The sequence below is a fragment of the Mustela nigripes genome, chromosome 2, assembly GCF_022355385.1.
Source record: "Mustela nigripes isolate SB6536 chromosome 2, MUSNIG.SB6536, whole genome shotgun sequence".
Lineage (NCBI taxonomy): Eukaryota > Metazoa > Chordata > Mammalia > Carnivora > Mustelidae > Mustela > Mustela nigripes.
In genome coordinates this window covers 71,558,635-71,576,042 of record NC_081558.1, presented here as the reverse complement: position 1 = coordinate 71,576,042, position 17,408 = coordinate 71,558,635, and the positions used below count along the sequence as shown (strand labels likewise).

The 17,408-nt window shown below is 41.9% G+C and overlaps 1 protein-coding gene across 3 annotated transcripts in view; it reads right to left on the bottom strand.

The window, feature by feature from the left end:
- Positions 1 to 16,922, bottom strand: part of CMTM6 (CKLF like MARVEL transmembrane domain containing 6) — a 50,838-nt gene extending 33,916 nt beyond the window's left edge. For 2 of the 3 annotated variants that reach the window (XM_059390780.1, XM_059390779.1), the window contains exons 1-3: positions 16,688 to 16,922; positions 5,568 to 5,744; positions 1,473 to 1,571 (exon numbers count right to left, since the gene is read on the bottom strand). In XM_059390780.1, coding sequence (XP_059246763.1) covers positions 1,473 to 1,571; positions 5,568 to 5,744; positions 16,688 to 16,825 — 414 coding nt within the window. In that variant the 5' untranslated portion in view covers positions 16,826 to 16,922. Of the gene's footprint in view, positions 1 to 501; positions 614 to 1,472; positions 1,572 to 5,567; positions 5,745 to 16,687 lie in introns of those variants that run through there. The other variant, XM_059390781.1, reaches the window with a different exon arrangement.
- Positions 16,923 to 17,408: the final 486 nt, after the last annotated feature.

Sequence of the window (17,408 nt, the reverse complement as noted above, 5' to 3'; positions counted from 1 at the left end):
CCAGGGTCCTGGGACCGAGTTCCTCCTTGAGCTCCTTGCTCAGCGGGGAGTCTGCTTCTCCCTCTCCCTCTGCCCCTGCCTGCTTGTGCTCACTCTCTCTCTCTCTGACCAAAAAAAAATTATTTATTTTCGACATAGAGAGGGAGAGAGGGAGCAAGCTGGGGGAGCAGCAGAGGGAGAGAATCTCAAGTAGACTCCCCACTGAGCTCAGAGCCCAAGGTAAGGGCTCAATCTTACAACCCTGAGCCAAAACCAAGAGTCAACTACTCATCCAACTGAGTCAACCAGGGGCCCCACTCCAATGATTTTCTAGTAATATATATCCACACTGCAAAACATTTTACTGATCACTCTTACCATACTCCTCCACAATAAAAATATGTATATAAACTGAAATTAACCATAACAGTCTATTAAAACTGATTTTCTCTTCATGTACCCATTGGTTCATGTGCCCATGCAGAAATACTCCTTGTGGCTGGAATGAGTCAAGGTTCAGCATTAATTTAATTTGTTTTATTTTACACTTGCTTTACATGTGTGCTTCGTAAACAGCACTCCTGTGAACAGGTAGATAGAACCATGCAAGGCTCTGAACTCCTGCAGAGTTGTTCTGTAATTAAAAATAGTTTTAATGATCTATTTAGCTGACAAGTCAATTAATTATAACTTCACTTTCGCCATGAGACAAGGATTAACTGGAACCCAGCTGATTTGTAAGAGGATTTGTTACACAGCTATCAGTTACTCACGTTCATAAGACCAGCACCAATTCGGGTGCATGATCCCTGATTTGTCATTCCCAAATCCAAAAACCCACAAAAGTGCAGTTTTCATAATTTACTGGGCTCAAAAGTGGCATGAGGTAAAACTATTTAGAGTCTTTATCCTTTTTACTGTGAATATTCATCCTTCAGAAATATTAATATGTTGGATTACAGGGTGCTGCCCCAGGTCCTCTGAAGGTCTGAAGGTGTCATATAATATGTGCAGGATTACCTTTTGAAAAACCATAATATACTGAACTCCTAAAAAAAAAAAAAAAATTGCCCCTCCCCTAAGGTTTCCAGATAAAGACATTTATTTATCTTTTATTATAAAGACTGAACCTTTGGATCATTTCTCTCATGTATTCTCTACACCGTGAACAGGGCCTGGCATGTAGGTGTATTTTTAATGGACTGCAAAGTAGAAAAATATAGGATAACGAAGTCAATTCTACAACTTCCATTAGCAGTGACATGTTCATAAGTGGAGTAAATGGATTTTTATTCTAGATTCTAAAGACGGGTTCTTAGGTTGCTAGGGCTACCGTATTTATTTGCACTTAGGTCCTCTATTCAAAATTACGCTAAAAAATAAGTTACAAGACAAACTACTCTCCCATACTGTATCACTTGGCAAGTACTTTCCAAGTTCCGTATTTCTAAGGAAACAAAACTAAGCAAGGATTCGAAATATGAGATACTCACAGTTGCAGCGATCTCAGCTTTGGTCCTATCATGTGTGGAAACGAAAATGATGGATGCCAACAAAAACACAAATCCTGTTCCCGCAGTAAGATAAAAATCCTGTAATGTGCATAAAGAACATAGTTAGGTTGACAGAAACAAATGCTTTTGTTTTTTATTTTTATTTTTATTTTTTATTTATTTTTATTTATTTATTTATTTGACAGAGAGAGATCACAAGCAGGCAGAGAGGCAGGCAGAGAGAGAGAGGAGGAAGCAGGCTCCCCACTGAGCAGAGAACCCGATGCGGGGCTCCATCCCAGGACCCTGGGATCATGACCCGAGCCGAAGGCAGCGGCCTAACCCACTGAGCCACCCAGGCGCCCCTGTTTTTTATTTTTAAAAAACTTCAGCAACACAGTATTTTCTGTGTCTATTTTCACATAGCCCAAACCTACATACTTCAGCTTCTAACTTTTCCATCAGTCTGGCATTCACTAACACCCCCCACCAACCCCGGCCATAAAGGAACACTATCCACACTTTGGACATGGCGTATTCAAAGCACATCACAAGATAATCTTTTAATTATTTTTATTTATTTATTTAATTTAAAGATTTTATTTATTTATTTGACAGAGAGAGAGAGATCACAAGTAGGCAGAGAGGCAGGCAGAGAAGGAGAGGGGGAAGCAGGCTCCCTGCTGAGCAGAGGACCCCCCCCCCCATGCGGGGCTCGATCCCAGGATCCTGAGATCATGACCTGAGCCGAAGGCAGAGGCTTAATCCACTGAGCCACCCAGGTGCCCCACAAGATAATCTTTTAATAAGAGCAGTTCCCCCAAAAGGTCGTGTGTTTGTGTTTTTCTCAAGGACATACTGATATTATCAAAGTCAAAGGTTTATTAAATCCATCTTACTTCCAGCCAAAAAACCCAAAAGGCAGAAACAAAAAATTTTTCTTCCCTTTCAAAGTCCAGATGGTCCCTGACTTAAAATGGTTCCACCACTTAGGATTTTTAACTTTAAATGGTGTAATTACACGTTCAGGAGAAACTGTGCTCTAAACTGTGAATCTTGATGCTGTCTCAAGCTAACATGGTATGGGACGATCCTCCATCGTGATGCTACACGGCGGCGGTGGCTCCTGGCCACCCACCAGTCACAAGGGTAAACAACAGGTATGCTGACAACTCTTCTGTACCCACACGGCTGGCCAGGCTGTTGGCCATTTTCAGTATAGTACCCAATTACATGAGTCCATACTTTAATATCGAACAGCCTTTGGGCAATGATTTTGCCCAACTGGATGCTAATTTAAGTGTTCTGAGCACACTGAAGGTAGGTCAGGCTAAGCTATGATGTTCAGGGGGCCAAGTGCATTAAATGCACTTTGACTCATTTTTCAACTAACGACAGGTTTATTGGGATATAACCCCACTGTAAGTTGGGAAGATCTGTATTCTATGTTAGGAAGGCCTCTCTGAGGGTACTTCAGTGCCTGCAAAGCACTCTAGAAAAGAGAATCAGAAGAACCACCTGTCATTAACTACATAAAATTATGCCAATAGTATGTTTTCTAGATACTTAAGCTTTCTGCAGTAACATACTGCTTTCACTTGTTCCAAGTGAGTGACCCAAAATGAGCTTTTAAGTTGAATTTATCTACTCTATCAAAGCTTCCTTATCTCCTCATGATGCAGCTCATGACATGAAATTCTCCCTAGGTTTCCAAGGGTTTTCTCAGGTATAATCTTATAAGGCTCCTCACAGATGCCTATTGAAACCAGTGCTTGACATGCACACTTGACTCAGGAGAAACTGGTAAAAATGATGGCCATTCCAAAGGGTTTTAAGTCTGATACTTTCGGAGTTTTCTGAGGTGCAGTCTCCTAAATCTAATATCAATAAGGCATCCAATACAGAATTCCTATATGTCAACTGTGCATTTAAGATTAAAAAAAAAATTAAGAGATTTTCTCTTTGCTTCTAAAAGAGGTGGTTTTTCTGCACTACTCTGCTTTTCCTATTTCTTTGAATATTATTTCAAATCTGTGACATACAAATAAAACTACATTTACTGATATCTGGAGAACATTTAAGGAGGCATTAAACAAGACAACCATTCTGAGGCAGAAGAACGTGGTGTTAGGGCACTTGGGTGGCTCAGTGGGTTAAAGCCTCTGTCTTCGGCTCAGGTCATGATCCCAGAGTCCTGGGATCGAGCCCTGAGATCCCGCTGAGAGGGCTCCTCTGCTCAACGGGAGCCTGCATCCACCTCTCTCTCTCTGCCTGCCTCTCTGCCTACTTGTGATCTCTGCCTGTCAAATAAATAAATACAACTCTTAAAAAAAAAAAAAAAAGAAGAAGAAGAAGAAGAAAGTAGTGAAGAAGAAACATGGATTCTAGAATCAGACTATTTGAGTTCAAATCCCAGTTATACTACTACTTGGCTCTATGACTTTGAATGAATTCATTATTTGACATCTGTGTGCCTTAGTTTCTTCATCTACAAAGTGGGAGTAATAACAGTTCTTCTTCAGAGGTTATTCTAAAGATTAGAGTTAATCAGTAGAAAAGGCTTAGATCAGTGCCAGGCACACAGTAAATGTCCTGTTAGTGTTGGGTGTTGTTACTCTTAACAGAACCTGGGCCTCAACAGCATGGAAGAGAAAAGATCCCACCCTTCAGATTCCCCCTTATTTTCCCCCACCCCCCAGACACTACCACCACCACCACCACATTCTCAAAACATTTTCTGTAAAATAGAAAACTTCTCTGATATTAGAAAGTATTTAGGTACATTAACAGAGCAAGAGTAAAAGTGATTTTTAAAAGTTTTAAACAAACATGAAATCCTTATAATGTTAGGTGAAACGTACAACATATAGGACTATGTCTCTTAATCACCTATGAACAGAAAAAAAAGACCCAAAAGAGATATAGTAAAATATTTATAAAAGCTGTTTTAGAATGAAATGACTGATTTATTTTCCCCTCTAACATTTTAATATCAGTACTTACTTAAAAATAACTTTTTAAAAAATAACTTTCAAATGCTCCTTTGATATAATAAACGCTTCTCATTGTTTAGTTAGACCATTAAACTGGAAAATATTTTAATCTTGTTTCTTATCAAAAAGATCAATGTTGTATCAATGTACCAAAGGGTATACAGAACAAAGTACATCTTTTAGGTTTATATTAATATATGACCCAATGCTTACTTCCCATTAGTTTAAAAAATTAACAGAATCTTACTGGTTTGTATTGCTCATTATCCCTTGTTCTTAACAGTTAAAAATTCAACCTCATTTGTATCTTTTCCCTCAGAGAGATGAATGGCAACCCTGACACATACAATTCTTCAGAAACCACTATTATTAGCTCCAGTGCTACTGAGGAAGGAAACATCTCCATTCTTAAGTACAGTAAACATGTGAATCATCTCATGTGTCATCTCACAAATCCACACTCTACTCAAATAAAAATGTGCGCCAGCAGATGGTCTTCAGAAAGTTACGCAACACTGATCCTGTGAAAATAAAATTCTCGTGTGCACTTTCATTAAAAGGGAAATTTCTGAACAATGAATTCAACAAGTGCCTTAATTCACTTACTGGTAACTTCTTTCATAACAACAACAACAACAAAAAATCAAAACAAAATAGGTAGCATCATGTGGTACTTTCTCTGAAAAGCTCCAGAAATATATCACATTAGCTCATCACTCTCTCTCACGTCTAACATAATGCCTGGTGTAGAGCAGGAACCCAATGGACAACTATAGAACCCATGAGGGATGCTCTGAAATGTGAGAAATCGAAGTGACAAAAATCCTAATCTTTAAAAAATGCCTAGTGTGAATGAGACTAAACCACCAATCATTGTAAACTCCTGACCTCATCTGTCGCTCCCTTTCTGATTTTACTTTCCCCCTCTCCCACCCCCTTGCTTGGCAGGAAAAATGGAGTTGCTCAGGGGCAGAGCTGGTACCATGGGGAGCGTCTTCTCATGCTGAGTTTTAAAAGCAACACTCGTCTGAGTGACAAAACTACACAAGATTCCAAAAGAGCCATGTTCTTCGTCAAGGGGTTCTATTTTCTTCACGCTTACCGACTGCTTGACTTTGGGAGTATCGACTTGGTCGTAAACGGGAGTGCAGTACACAATGAGGATGAGGAGACTCAGAAGAAAGGCACTGCAGCTTACGAATTCAAAAAAGTAAAGTCCTCCACACAGTGTGCACTGTGACACGACTTCCTCGCAGATAAAGGCCAGCAGGGACAGCAACTACAAAAGAAGCAAAGCGGTTTACTCAAGTGTTCTCCACAGAAACCGGTATTCAGAAAACTCATCTGTTTACTCAACTCTGTGAAGTGGAGACTGCAGCAAACGAGATTACTGGCTGGACCTGATCCCCACCGAACTTCACAGTCCGGCTGCCTTGAAGGGAATCCAGGGACACGAATAATTAACTACCAAGTGCTAAAAGCTAGACTTGGGGGAAATACAGGGTGTTGCTGTAAAAGCACACAGAAGGGACCCTCTGCTTGCGGGTCAGAAAGGCTTCCTGAAGGAAAGCGGAGACTTGATGGGAAAGGAGGGTCAGTTGCGGGGGTTGGGGGGGTAGGCAGGTGGGGCACCTTTGTGAAGGACAGGGAAGGAAGCTCCAGGCAGAGAAGGAGCAGACGCAAACCTGGTGGCAAGAGCACCTGGCATCCTCCCACCGCAAGGCATGCACAGATCCCACCACCTCCACTGAATGGACAGAACAAGTTCAGTGAACCTGGTTCAGGTACCCAGCGTGAAGGAAGGGGACGGCAGCACAAAAACATTGAGACGAGGGCACCTGGGTGGCCCAATGGGTTAAGCCTCTCCCAGGCTCCTGGGATCAAGCCCCGCATCGGGCTCTCTGCTCCGCAGGGAGCACGTTTCCTCCTCCCTCTGCAGGCCTCTCTGCCTACTTGTGATCTCTCTCTCTGTCAAATAAATAAATAAAATCTTAAAAAAAAAAAAAAAAAAAAAAAAAACCAAAATCGATGTGACAAGACTAGAGGCATAAGCGGAGGCTGGATCTAAATGTCCTTGATTTCTAGTTTTAAAAAGTCTGGATTCTAGGAGTTTTAAAGCAAATGGGTGACACGTTCAGGCTTATGCTTTCAGTGGTTCTCGCTGGCTATGGCATGAAGAAGGGGCTGGGGAAGGGCCAATCTTGGGGCAGATGTCCTGTCGGAAAGCTGATGGAAGAAACCAGGGGAAGACAGTGAGCTGCGTAGTGATAATGGAGAACAGCTCCTGCAATCACTGGGAGAGGCAAGAGGTGACAGAAGCCCTTATCAGCATGGGTACAAATAATGGAGGAAAAAAGATAACAGACTTGAACACCTTAACTTAAAGCAAAAAGGCATTTTATTCACCAATATTTTGAAACAGGGCTTTTCTCGGACTTTGAGCCTACTAACTGGAATTCCACTTCCACATCATGTTTTCTGCATTAACCACTTTCTTCATCTATTATTATCACTTGCAGACTAATGCTTAGTTGAAGTGGAGCAAGACCTGGACACTTGAGAAGCAGAATGCAGAATCCTTCTAGATTTTGACTAATTCTACTAGCCCTTTACAGTTATCTCACTCTTACTTAATTCCACAGAAAATACTGTAGTAATTTATTTTTCAGACTTTCCAAAGCATTCAATTTAGTTTTCACAAAAACAATTCCTTTTCCCACTCAATTTCAGTCTGTGTAATATTTAATTAAATGTTTGACCATAAAGAGTATAGTTGGTAGTAGTGGGAATAACCCAAGTCAACTAATGGCAGAGGCAAGAGTGCTCAAGACACGCGTGGGTCAGAAAGCCATGCACTGAATGGACAATGGTACTGAATGGACAATGGTAAAGTCCAGCGAATCTGGAAACTCAATTAAATGCAAGTGGGATTTAGTAGCACTCCCATTGTTGTATATAAGGTGTTAATATACTGAGGACTACACTGCAGAAAAAAAGAGTCAGGATTTTTTTGCCCCCCCACCCTTTAAGAGGCAAGCATGCTGGGAAGAGAATACATTCTGTTTTAAAGGTGCTGTGTGTGAGGGGTTTGTGAAAGAGTTAAGGGAGGTGTCTAGGAGGCAAAAGGATATAAGGTCTGTGGCTCGGGGGAGCGGTCTAGGGTGGAGATGAATACATGGGCATCAGCCAGTGAGATCACCCAGAATGAGGAAAGCCAACTTTATCCAGAAATCTGAGCTAACCCAAGATCCAAGGGATGTGCAGAGGGGGTAAAACCAGCAAAGGACAGTTAGGAGCAGCAGTCCAAAGAGGTAGCAGAGCAAGGAGAAAGTGTTTTTACAAAGAGAAAGTAAGCACGGGTAATGAATGGTACTTAGAAGTCAGGTAAGAACAACACTGAAACACTGACATCAGACTGAGCTACAAGGCGGCTGCTGGTGGCAACAGCAAGCCCATTGCAGTGTAGTCAACCAGGGAGGCTGAGATTATAGGACACATGGTGGGAAGTGAGAGGAAGACAAAGCAGTGGAATAGAGCCAGAAGAGTCAAAAGGGATAGCCTAACAAGAGCGGCCAGATAGGGGAGTAGCGGACAAGGTCAAAGGGAAGGGAATTTCAATACGGGAGAGAACTTAAATACTTAGGCAGAAACCAATAAGGTGGGTGGGCCTAAAGACAACGAAGAAAAGAGGCTCTCTATAGATAGGATTCAAAGCCCAGATTTGGGGCTTAACTCTTCTCTAGAAATAGGAAGGAAGAGAAAGAAGAGAGGTTCACTTGGGCAATATGTGTGGTTTTGTGAAAGCCAAGGGAGTTTCCTTCAAGCATTAAGACCATCAAAATGACTGGTAACCTAAATCAAAGCCTATTGGGAAATGCCATTTTGCCCCTCAGACCAGTAGAAACAACCAGATATATTAATAGCAACAAGAGTGCTACCAAAATCAGCAGATATGTTGCATATTATAAAAATGTTATCTTACAAAGTATTTTCATTTTTTAAAGATTTTTACTTATTTATTTAGAGCATTGAGAAAGCAAGCATGAGTTGGGGAGTACAATGGGAGAGAGAGAGAGAGAGAGAGAACCTCAAGTAGACTCCCCACTGAATGTGGAGCCTGACTCGGGGCTCAATCCCACGACCCTGAGATCATGACCTGAGCCGAAACCAAGACACAGAACACTTAACCAACCGGGCCACCCAGGCTACAAAATATTTCCATCAAACAGTAGTCAGTGGTACACCACTCTGGAAAACAACTGAGCGGTTTCTTAAAAACTAAACACCCAGTCACTGTATGGCCCAGCAACTGCATTCCCACATTCTGCATGTGACCAGGAAAAATGAAAATTTATGTCTGTGCAAAAACCGATACATGAAAGTTCATTACAGTTTTATTAATAATGGCTCTGGAAACTGGACACCAAGCACATGTTTTTCTTTGGTTAAGCAAACCATGATATATCCTACCATGGACTACTACTTAGCAATAAAAAGGAACGAACTTCACACATGCAACAACTTAGATGAATCTCCAAACTATGCAGTGAAAAAAATCCAAAACTCAAAGGTTACATACTACAGGATTTCATTTATTTATGTTTTTAATGATTTCTTTATTTATTTCAGAGGGGCTGGGGGAAAGAGAGAGAGAGAATCCCAAGCACTCTCTATGTTTGGGGTGAAGCCCAACTCAGGGTTCAATCTCATAACCCCGAGATCATGACCTGAGCTGAAACCAAGAGTCAGTGGCTTAACTGACTGCTTCACTGAGCACTGACCCCTTGCCACACACACACACACACACACACACACACACACACCCGCCCGGTTCCATTTATACAGCATTCTTGAAGTAACAAATTACAAAGCTGGAGAACTAATTAGTGTGGCCGGGGGAGAGGGGAAAGGTGTGGCCATAAAGGGGTGGAGGGAATCCTGTGGTGACTAGACAGTTCTGGAACAGTTGTGGTAGTGACTCTAGGAAGCTACACAGGTCACACACACATGCACACAAAGTGCAGAGGCCCTCCCTGTATGTTTTGTTTTACAAGTTCCTGTGAATCTATAAATATTTCAAAATAAAAAGTTCAAAAGCAATGGTCAAACCTAAATTGGTATGAAGGTCTCTAAGGGATTTTCTCCCCCTCCAACTGCCAATACATAATTTCCTATATACACACAACTGAAAAGAATCTATACAGGGATGAAAACAGAGCCTTTATTATGATTTCCTACAAGTTAGTAAAACATAAAATAGTCCAGCATATCCCAAATACCCACCTTCAGACAGATGTTAGGTTAGGTAAGGTGTTCCCAATTATTACACCATAGGATAAAAAGTGACACACCAATACAAATCTCAGAAAGTCATTGTGTAAACTTACTTCCTTAGTCTCCTGTAATTATAATTACAGTCATAATTACATGACTCCTGTAAAATAAAATACTAAATGTCTAATATTCCATGTGTTTTATTCTTGCTTCTGTGTTAAATCTTACCCAACTTTTAGGAGTTTCTCTATGACAAATTTGCAAAATAGACCTCAGGTATATAAAAGTCAATTAATTGTGAGAAGATGTCAACCTAAGACTCTATCTGGGGTCTGAGACAAGTTGCTCAAGAGCCATTCATATCACAATAATTAGGTTATCAGGAATGCTCATCTGCGTAAGCCATATGACAATACCATCTTTTCTGCAGAGATAGAGACTGCTTGTCTATTCTCAGTAAGAAAGGGCAGGACCCAGCTCAGCCAGCAGCAGTAGGTGCCTTCCTTACCACTCCTGTTCCAAACTTATTAACAGGAGTTAAGCCTCAGGGCAGTATTAAGAGGCAGATTCTGCCTGGACATCCTGAGAGATTAAAGGGGTACAATATCAAGTTTGGACATTTACTGGCTCCTATTCCCAGTTAAAGGCCAAGAAATCAGCACTACAAATTATATTCAGTATGAAGTTTTCTCCTGACTCCCCATCTGTCTGATATTCCAAACCTTCCTATATAATCTCCGACAGTACTCTATAGTATCTTTATGTTGTATACCTGCAACGAACACGTGTCAATTCTACCTCAATTACAAAAGATTTTTTGAAGAAGTGCATTTTGAGTATTATTATCCAACACCGTAAAATGTATAGGCACATTAATGATAGAGCAACAAGATCAGTGTACAAGAAATAAGAAAACAGGGGCGCCTGGGTGGCTCAGTTGGTTAAGCGACTGCCTTCGGCTCAGATCATGATCCTGGAGTCCTGGGATCGAGTCCTGCATCGGGCTCCCTGCTCTGCTTCTCCCTCTCCCTCTGACCTCTCCTCTCACACTCTCTCTGACTCTCTCTCAAATAAATAAAGTCTTTAAAAAAAAAAAAAAAGAAATAAGAAAACAATACACCTCCTAATTGACCATCCCTTATATGCAGATTCAGGAAATCTCAGGAAAATGCTTGGATTCTCAGGGACTAATAGTAGCTAGACAAGGATAAATGGAAGAGCCAGACTCAACCAGGGCCAAGAGACACATGGGATCTGGATAGGCAGAGAACATTTCAGGTGGAGGATGAAAAAGAAGAGATTCATGAAGGCAAGAATTTGCATGGTAAGCCCCAGAGGTATAATGAGGTGACTGACCTGAGTGGGGAGTGATGATGAAAATGTTTAAGGAACTGGGTGTGGCTACGTGATGATCAGGCCAGGGAGCAAGGGCTTTCGGATGAAAGCAACAGGGATTACCGGCCTGGTTTAGCTGGTTAGAAGACAGGAGGAACAGAGGACTGGGTGGGGCCTGAAAGACTATCGCAGTTCAGGATTAGGAGGGGAAAGAGCAGCTCACACCTGACAAGCAAGAAATGGGGGTCTAACACTTTGTAAGAAAACTCCTCAATAAACAAGTGAACATACTCCATATCCCTGATTTAAACAATGACGGGGTGAGGTGGTGGTGGCATCGCTGATTTTAATCGTATTTCCTAATTTATATATATTTTTTGGTAAACACTTTTTGTATTAAAAAATTTTTTAAAAATGTACTGTGAAAGTTAAGGGAAGGAATAATTTCAAGAAATGGATAGTCACCAGCATTAAATACCAAAGTGGTTAAGGATAAGAGAGGTAAGGTCACTCGGTAAGGAAATCATGATGAATGTTAAAAGTTGAAAGGCTCAATTATTATTTTCTGGTACATAATTTTACTCTCAGTAACATGAAGACGTCACATTAAATACGGCTTACTGACTATTAAGAACCTAACAACATTATTGTCAATGTGACTGCTTCTAATGACAAAAAATCTTACCCAAACAGAACTATGGGAACTGTCAAGCCTTTGGAGCTGGGAGGTCCTTGGAGGGCAGTCTCCCACCCTTTTGTCTACAGGTGATGGAGTGAATCTCTGACAGCGAGGTTCCATGCTGGCCAGGCACAACCCAAAACCCAGGTCTCCTGACTCCCATTCTTGCGCTTGTCCCCCCCCCCCCCAACCCCCGCCAACCTGATCCCCCGCCCCACTGAAATGCTGTTTATTAAGCTCACTTTACAACTATGTATGTTCGTGTGGGTTTTCCCTTAAAACTGGATTTTGGAAGTTACAATCAGATTAATGTGCATTTCCCCTTTTGCTGTTAAATTTTACATTAAAACCAATGTGCTAGGGTCAACACATTTGGGAAATCTTCGTGACTAAAATGCGGCTTACTCACAGTTCTGGTGATTTAAACATTCAGATAGTGACTACCCTGTGTCTCTCTTCATTTCAGTTTCACTACCCCTTCTGAAACGTCAGTCTTCCTTAAAATTAACAGTCGTTATAGTAAACATGAAGTCTCCATCATTGATCTTTAAGAGTCTACTATTAAAACATTTCTTACAAAAAGAACTTTCAAATGTTTGCCATTCGTTATAAGGCCTCACTATAACATTAATTTGTGAATTAATGAACTTATGACCAAAGCCTACAGTCCTATGTAAAGTCCAAGTAAACAAATCTGTCAGCCTGAAGTTAGGTTAGGCCTTGCTTGCCTTGGGCAAATATTTACTCTCACAAAGGTTCAAGGATATAATTTGCTGACCTTATGGATCTTCCTCAAGGTTAAAAATAGAGCACTACCATTTAGTACAGATCAATTTTCACACTGAAATAATGAAGAAAGCATGAATACAAGAGAAATTACTTCTCAGTGTCTTGTTTCTTGGCACTTTAAATCACTGGTGATTGCCCGTCTGAAGAGTCATTATAACTACAGTAAGTTGCAGCCATCAGGACATTCAACTGGTACCATAAACACAATGTCAGCTTGTTGCAGAGAGAATATTACACATATTCAAATCATTCCACCAGCTTACTAGCAAGGAACTAGGTTGCCCAATGTCAATTTTCCCCTGAAAATAAAAACTCCCTCAAAAATAACAATAAAAACTTGACAATATGTGTATGTGTGCATAATGACCAATCTAAGGACAAAATAAACTGAAAAAGAAATAAACTGCATAAACTTAGGACTGCAAGGACTCCTGGCATTGCATTTCCAGCCGAGTATTTCTTCTTCAGCTCTGGAAGGGCAGATAGTAGTTATGGGTTGCTTAAGTTTTAGACAAGCCTTTGACGAAATTAAGGTTTTATCTGAATGGTAGCAGACACAGCTATAGAATTCCAAGAGCACAAACCTCAAGAGCTGGTTATACTCCTTATCTCTAACCTCTCCTGTTTGTAGGCTCCACTCTCGACCTGCTTGGTGTTCAGCTCTGTACCGGCACACCCCACAGAGACTCAGAGATTTGTAAAAACCTTAAATGGTGAAAAGAACCTTGGAAATCCAACTCCATCTCTTTGGACTCTTAAGAATTTCCTAAGCCCAGAGAGTCTGATTTTTAAGTTTGAGAGTAAGGTTCCTTTTCCTTTTGGAGTTTTGAGGCTCTAATAAGATTTATGGGTCTAGAATAACATACCCAGACATGGAAATGCACCACATTTTGGGTAAAATGTCACAGGGCTTGCACGTTCCTAGTTTAAGTACCTCCTCTTCTGACTATGGGTTTCTTCATTACAGGTGTTTCCTTACTGGAGCTCTGCAAATCTACTTAATTAAAAAAAAAAAAGTTATCTAAAGTAAAACAATCTAAAGGCAGAATGTGACTTAAGGCAAAGAAGACTGTGCCTATTGCCCCAGGCTAGACGACAGCTTTAATTTAATTTCATTATAACTTCCTTGGAACTTCCTGGGTAACTCCATAATATACACTCTTGTAAAGAGATAGAGGCCATCACTCAAAGCAGAAATGAAAAGACAACAATCAAAATCAAAAGCAATAATAAAATATTTTTTAAAATCTATATTAAAGAAAGTATTCTTTTTAAATATTTTATTTAAAATAATTTTTTTAAAGATTTATTTATTTATTTATTTGACAGACAGAGATCTCAAGTAGGCAGAGCAGCAGGCAGACAGAGGGTGGCGGAAGCAGGCTCCCTGCTGAGCAGAGAGCCTGATGTGGGGCTCAATCCCAGGACCCTGAGATCATGACCTGAGCTGAAGGCAGAGGCTTTAACCTACTGAGCCACCCAGGCACCCCAAGAAAGTATTCTTATAACATTACAAATCCCCCATAAGTAAATAAACGCATACCTATTTAACTGTACTTCGCTTTACTGCATTTCACAGGTGATTACATTCTTCAAATCGAAGGTCTGTGGCAACACTGAGCCAAGCAAGTCTACTGGTACCATTTTTCCAAAAGCATTTGCTCACTTCATGTCTCTGTGTCACATTTCAGTAATTCTTGCAATATTTCAAACATCTGCATTATTATATTTGCTATGATGATGTGATCAGTGATTACAATTCACTGAAAGCTCAGAAAATGGTTGGAAATTTTTTTTTTTTTTTTTTTGGTGATAAAATATTTTAAATTAAGGACAGCCTGGGTGGCTTGGTTTGTTGACCATATGACTTGATATCAACTCAGGTCATAATCTTGGGGTCCTGGGATTAAGCCCCTTGCTGGGCTCTGAGCTCAGTGCAGAGTCTGCTTGTCCCTCTCCCTCCTCTCCTTCCGCTGTTTGTGTTCTCTCTCTCAAATAAATAAATAAAACCTTTAAAAAAAAATTTAAAAGTCATTTTAAATTATGGCATGTATATATATATTTTTAGACATAATACTATTTTTGAACAGTTAACAAACCATAGTATAGTGCAAACATAACTTTTATATGCACTGGAAAACCAAAACATTCACTAGACTGGCTTTACTGTGATACTCGCTTTACTGTGGTGGTCTGGAACCCAACATGCAGGGACTCCGAGATAAGCCTATAAATGGATTTCAAGAAGAGACATTAGTTTTTATTCTTTCTCTCCTTCTCCTTATGATGGGGAACAAGCAGGAACAACCAACCCTTGTAAGGCAAATTCATCTCCTTTTCTCCCATTCAAGTAAAAAGTCTATCACCAAAATTTCTGGTTGTAGGTCTAGTCCAGGGATAGGAACCACAGTCTATTAAACTGTAAATAAGGTAATGAAAAATTTTACTTCAGCTGTGCCATTTCTAATTAGAAAGGAAAAACAGACAACTGAAAATTAGATTTAACAGGCAGGACGCCAATACTGATGATGTCTGTAGGGCAGCAAGAATACTTCAGATATAGATACTAACCTTTTCTGTTCTAAAAAGTTCTTCTATTGGTGTAGATACATTTCAGCTTCACTACAGAGGAGCATCACTGGTATCTCAAAGTCCTGTTAAGGCGCACCTGGATGGCTCAGTTGGTTAAGTGGCTGTCTCCGGCTCAGGTCATGATCCCAGGCTCCTGGGATCAAGCCCGGCATCAGGCTCCAGCCCCGCATCGGGCTTCCTGCTTGGTGGGAAGCCTACTTCTCCCTCTCCCTCTGCCTGCTGCTCTGCCCACTTGTGTTATCTCTCCAACTCTCAAATAAATAAAATCTTAAATAAAAAAATAAAAGTCCTGTTAGAACTGACAAGAGAACAGAAAGAAGTATCTCTGGGTATAAGGAGCACATGATACAAAGGAACAATGCAGAAGGGAGCCTTCGATGCCTGTTAATAACTGAAAGGCTACCAAAGAGGAACTCCCTAAAAACAGGCTGGAGAAATCCAGACGCTCTCAGTTCCCTAGGCCACACTTTCAGCTGCCTCCAAGTGATATCCAAACTATTCCCACATGTGATCATTTGACAACCAGAAAGTAGTGCCTGTTTTCTGAGAGCATTTTTTTAAAAATTTAATAAAAGTAGGTCATCTGAGTTCTAAGAATGTAAGTTCTGGTTATTGGAGTTCTAAGAATTTAAGCTCTTCCCAAGGAAACCAACTGGCTATTTTTACTTGAGAGGACTAAAGGCAAAACAAAACAAAACAAAACCCTAAAAAACAAAAACCAAAAAACACCAAGCAAAATCAACTTAGGAACACTCTAGGCAGTCTGACTTTTCCTCTGGCAGAAAATATTCGTCGTTGCTTAAAACAGAACATAGTGTGTCCGTATGTGTATAACTGGAGTTAAAATCCAAAGATGTTTGATATTTTCACTATGAGGTTTAAGGTACCTTTACTGCCTAAAGTGAACTAAAACTCAGTGAGATTCAGAGAGGGGTAAACCATGCCCTCCTTTTGCCACCTGCGCGCAAATACAAGCTGTCCTTTCACTGTGTACTTCGTATACGCATACTGCTCACTCAGAAACAATTCACTGGAAACACCCATCTCAATGCCGTGCGCAGTAACGAAGACTTCGCCCAACAAATTAAACTGCCCCCCCCCCCCACGGGCTCGTACCAGGAAAACCACAAGAACCAGGAAAGATAAACAAAAGGCACTTGGAAGTCTAAATACAGGCACTTTGGTCGATAATGCAGCCTAACAGCTGGGAGAGGAGACGGAGGTCGTAACAGAGGATGGAGTGAAAGAAGTCTAAGCGGCTGACTAGGCTTTCCGACGCATTTCCTGGACCCGCGCAACACGCTCGGGGGCCCAGGTCGTCACCGGGAACCCAGTGGGGGTGAGACTGGGGTGGAGAGGCTGCCCCACGGCGGGAGGTAACGCCCCCCTTTCCAGCCGAGAGAGAAGGAACTGGGGGTGTGGAAACCGCCGCTTCCTGAACAAGCAGGTCGAGAAGCACCAGCTCGGCAGCCTCCCACGCCCGCAGGCCGGCGGCTCCGAGGCCAGACCCCTTACCCCCGAGTCCGGCTCGCCCACCCCGGCCGCGGACTTACCAGCTGCAAGGCTTTGAGCGCGAGCCGACGCATCGGAAGCCGGCCCAGGGAGAAGTAGGCGGCGAGGGCGCTCCGGGCGCCCCTAGCCGGGCCCGGGTCCTCCTCCGTGGTGGGGCCATACACCGCTCCATTCTCCATCGCCCGGGAACGCGGTGGCCGCAGAGGTGTCGCCGCGGACTTGACCGACTCCAGAAGGACCACCAGCAGGGCCGTCACTTCCTGGGTCTCCGCCCACGCTTCCGCCCCGCCCCGCCCCGCCTCGCCCCGCCCCGCCTCCGCTCTAGCCCCACCCCCAACCCCTGCGTCTGCGTCTGCGCCTTAGTCACTCGTCCAACGTACTGAAGTTCTTGGGGGGAAACCTTCGCGCAAAGAGAACGGCATGTCCTGAGGACCGAGTTAGGAAGGAGAGAAGAGGAAGTTGGAGTTGTAGGCGGAGGCCACATCATGTAGGGGCCTTGTAGAGCAAGGAAAGAAATGTGGTTTCATTTTGAGTGCAGGGCGTTGTCTGAAAGGACTTTCAGGATTGCTCCCTCCTGCATCTCTCTGAATTCCTTTCAGGCTTGTCAAAACCATTTAGTTTACTTGTCTCTTACTTGTGCACCAACTTCCGCAGTAATATATGTTAATTTTGTCTCAACTTAAGGAAATTCATATTTTTATATTTTAGCAACTGAAGGTGACTGCGTTCCATGTCAGGCACACATATTCTCTCCTCAACAGT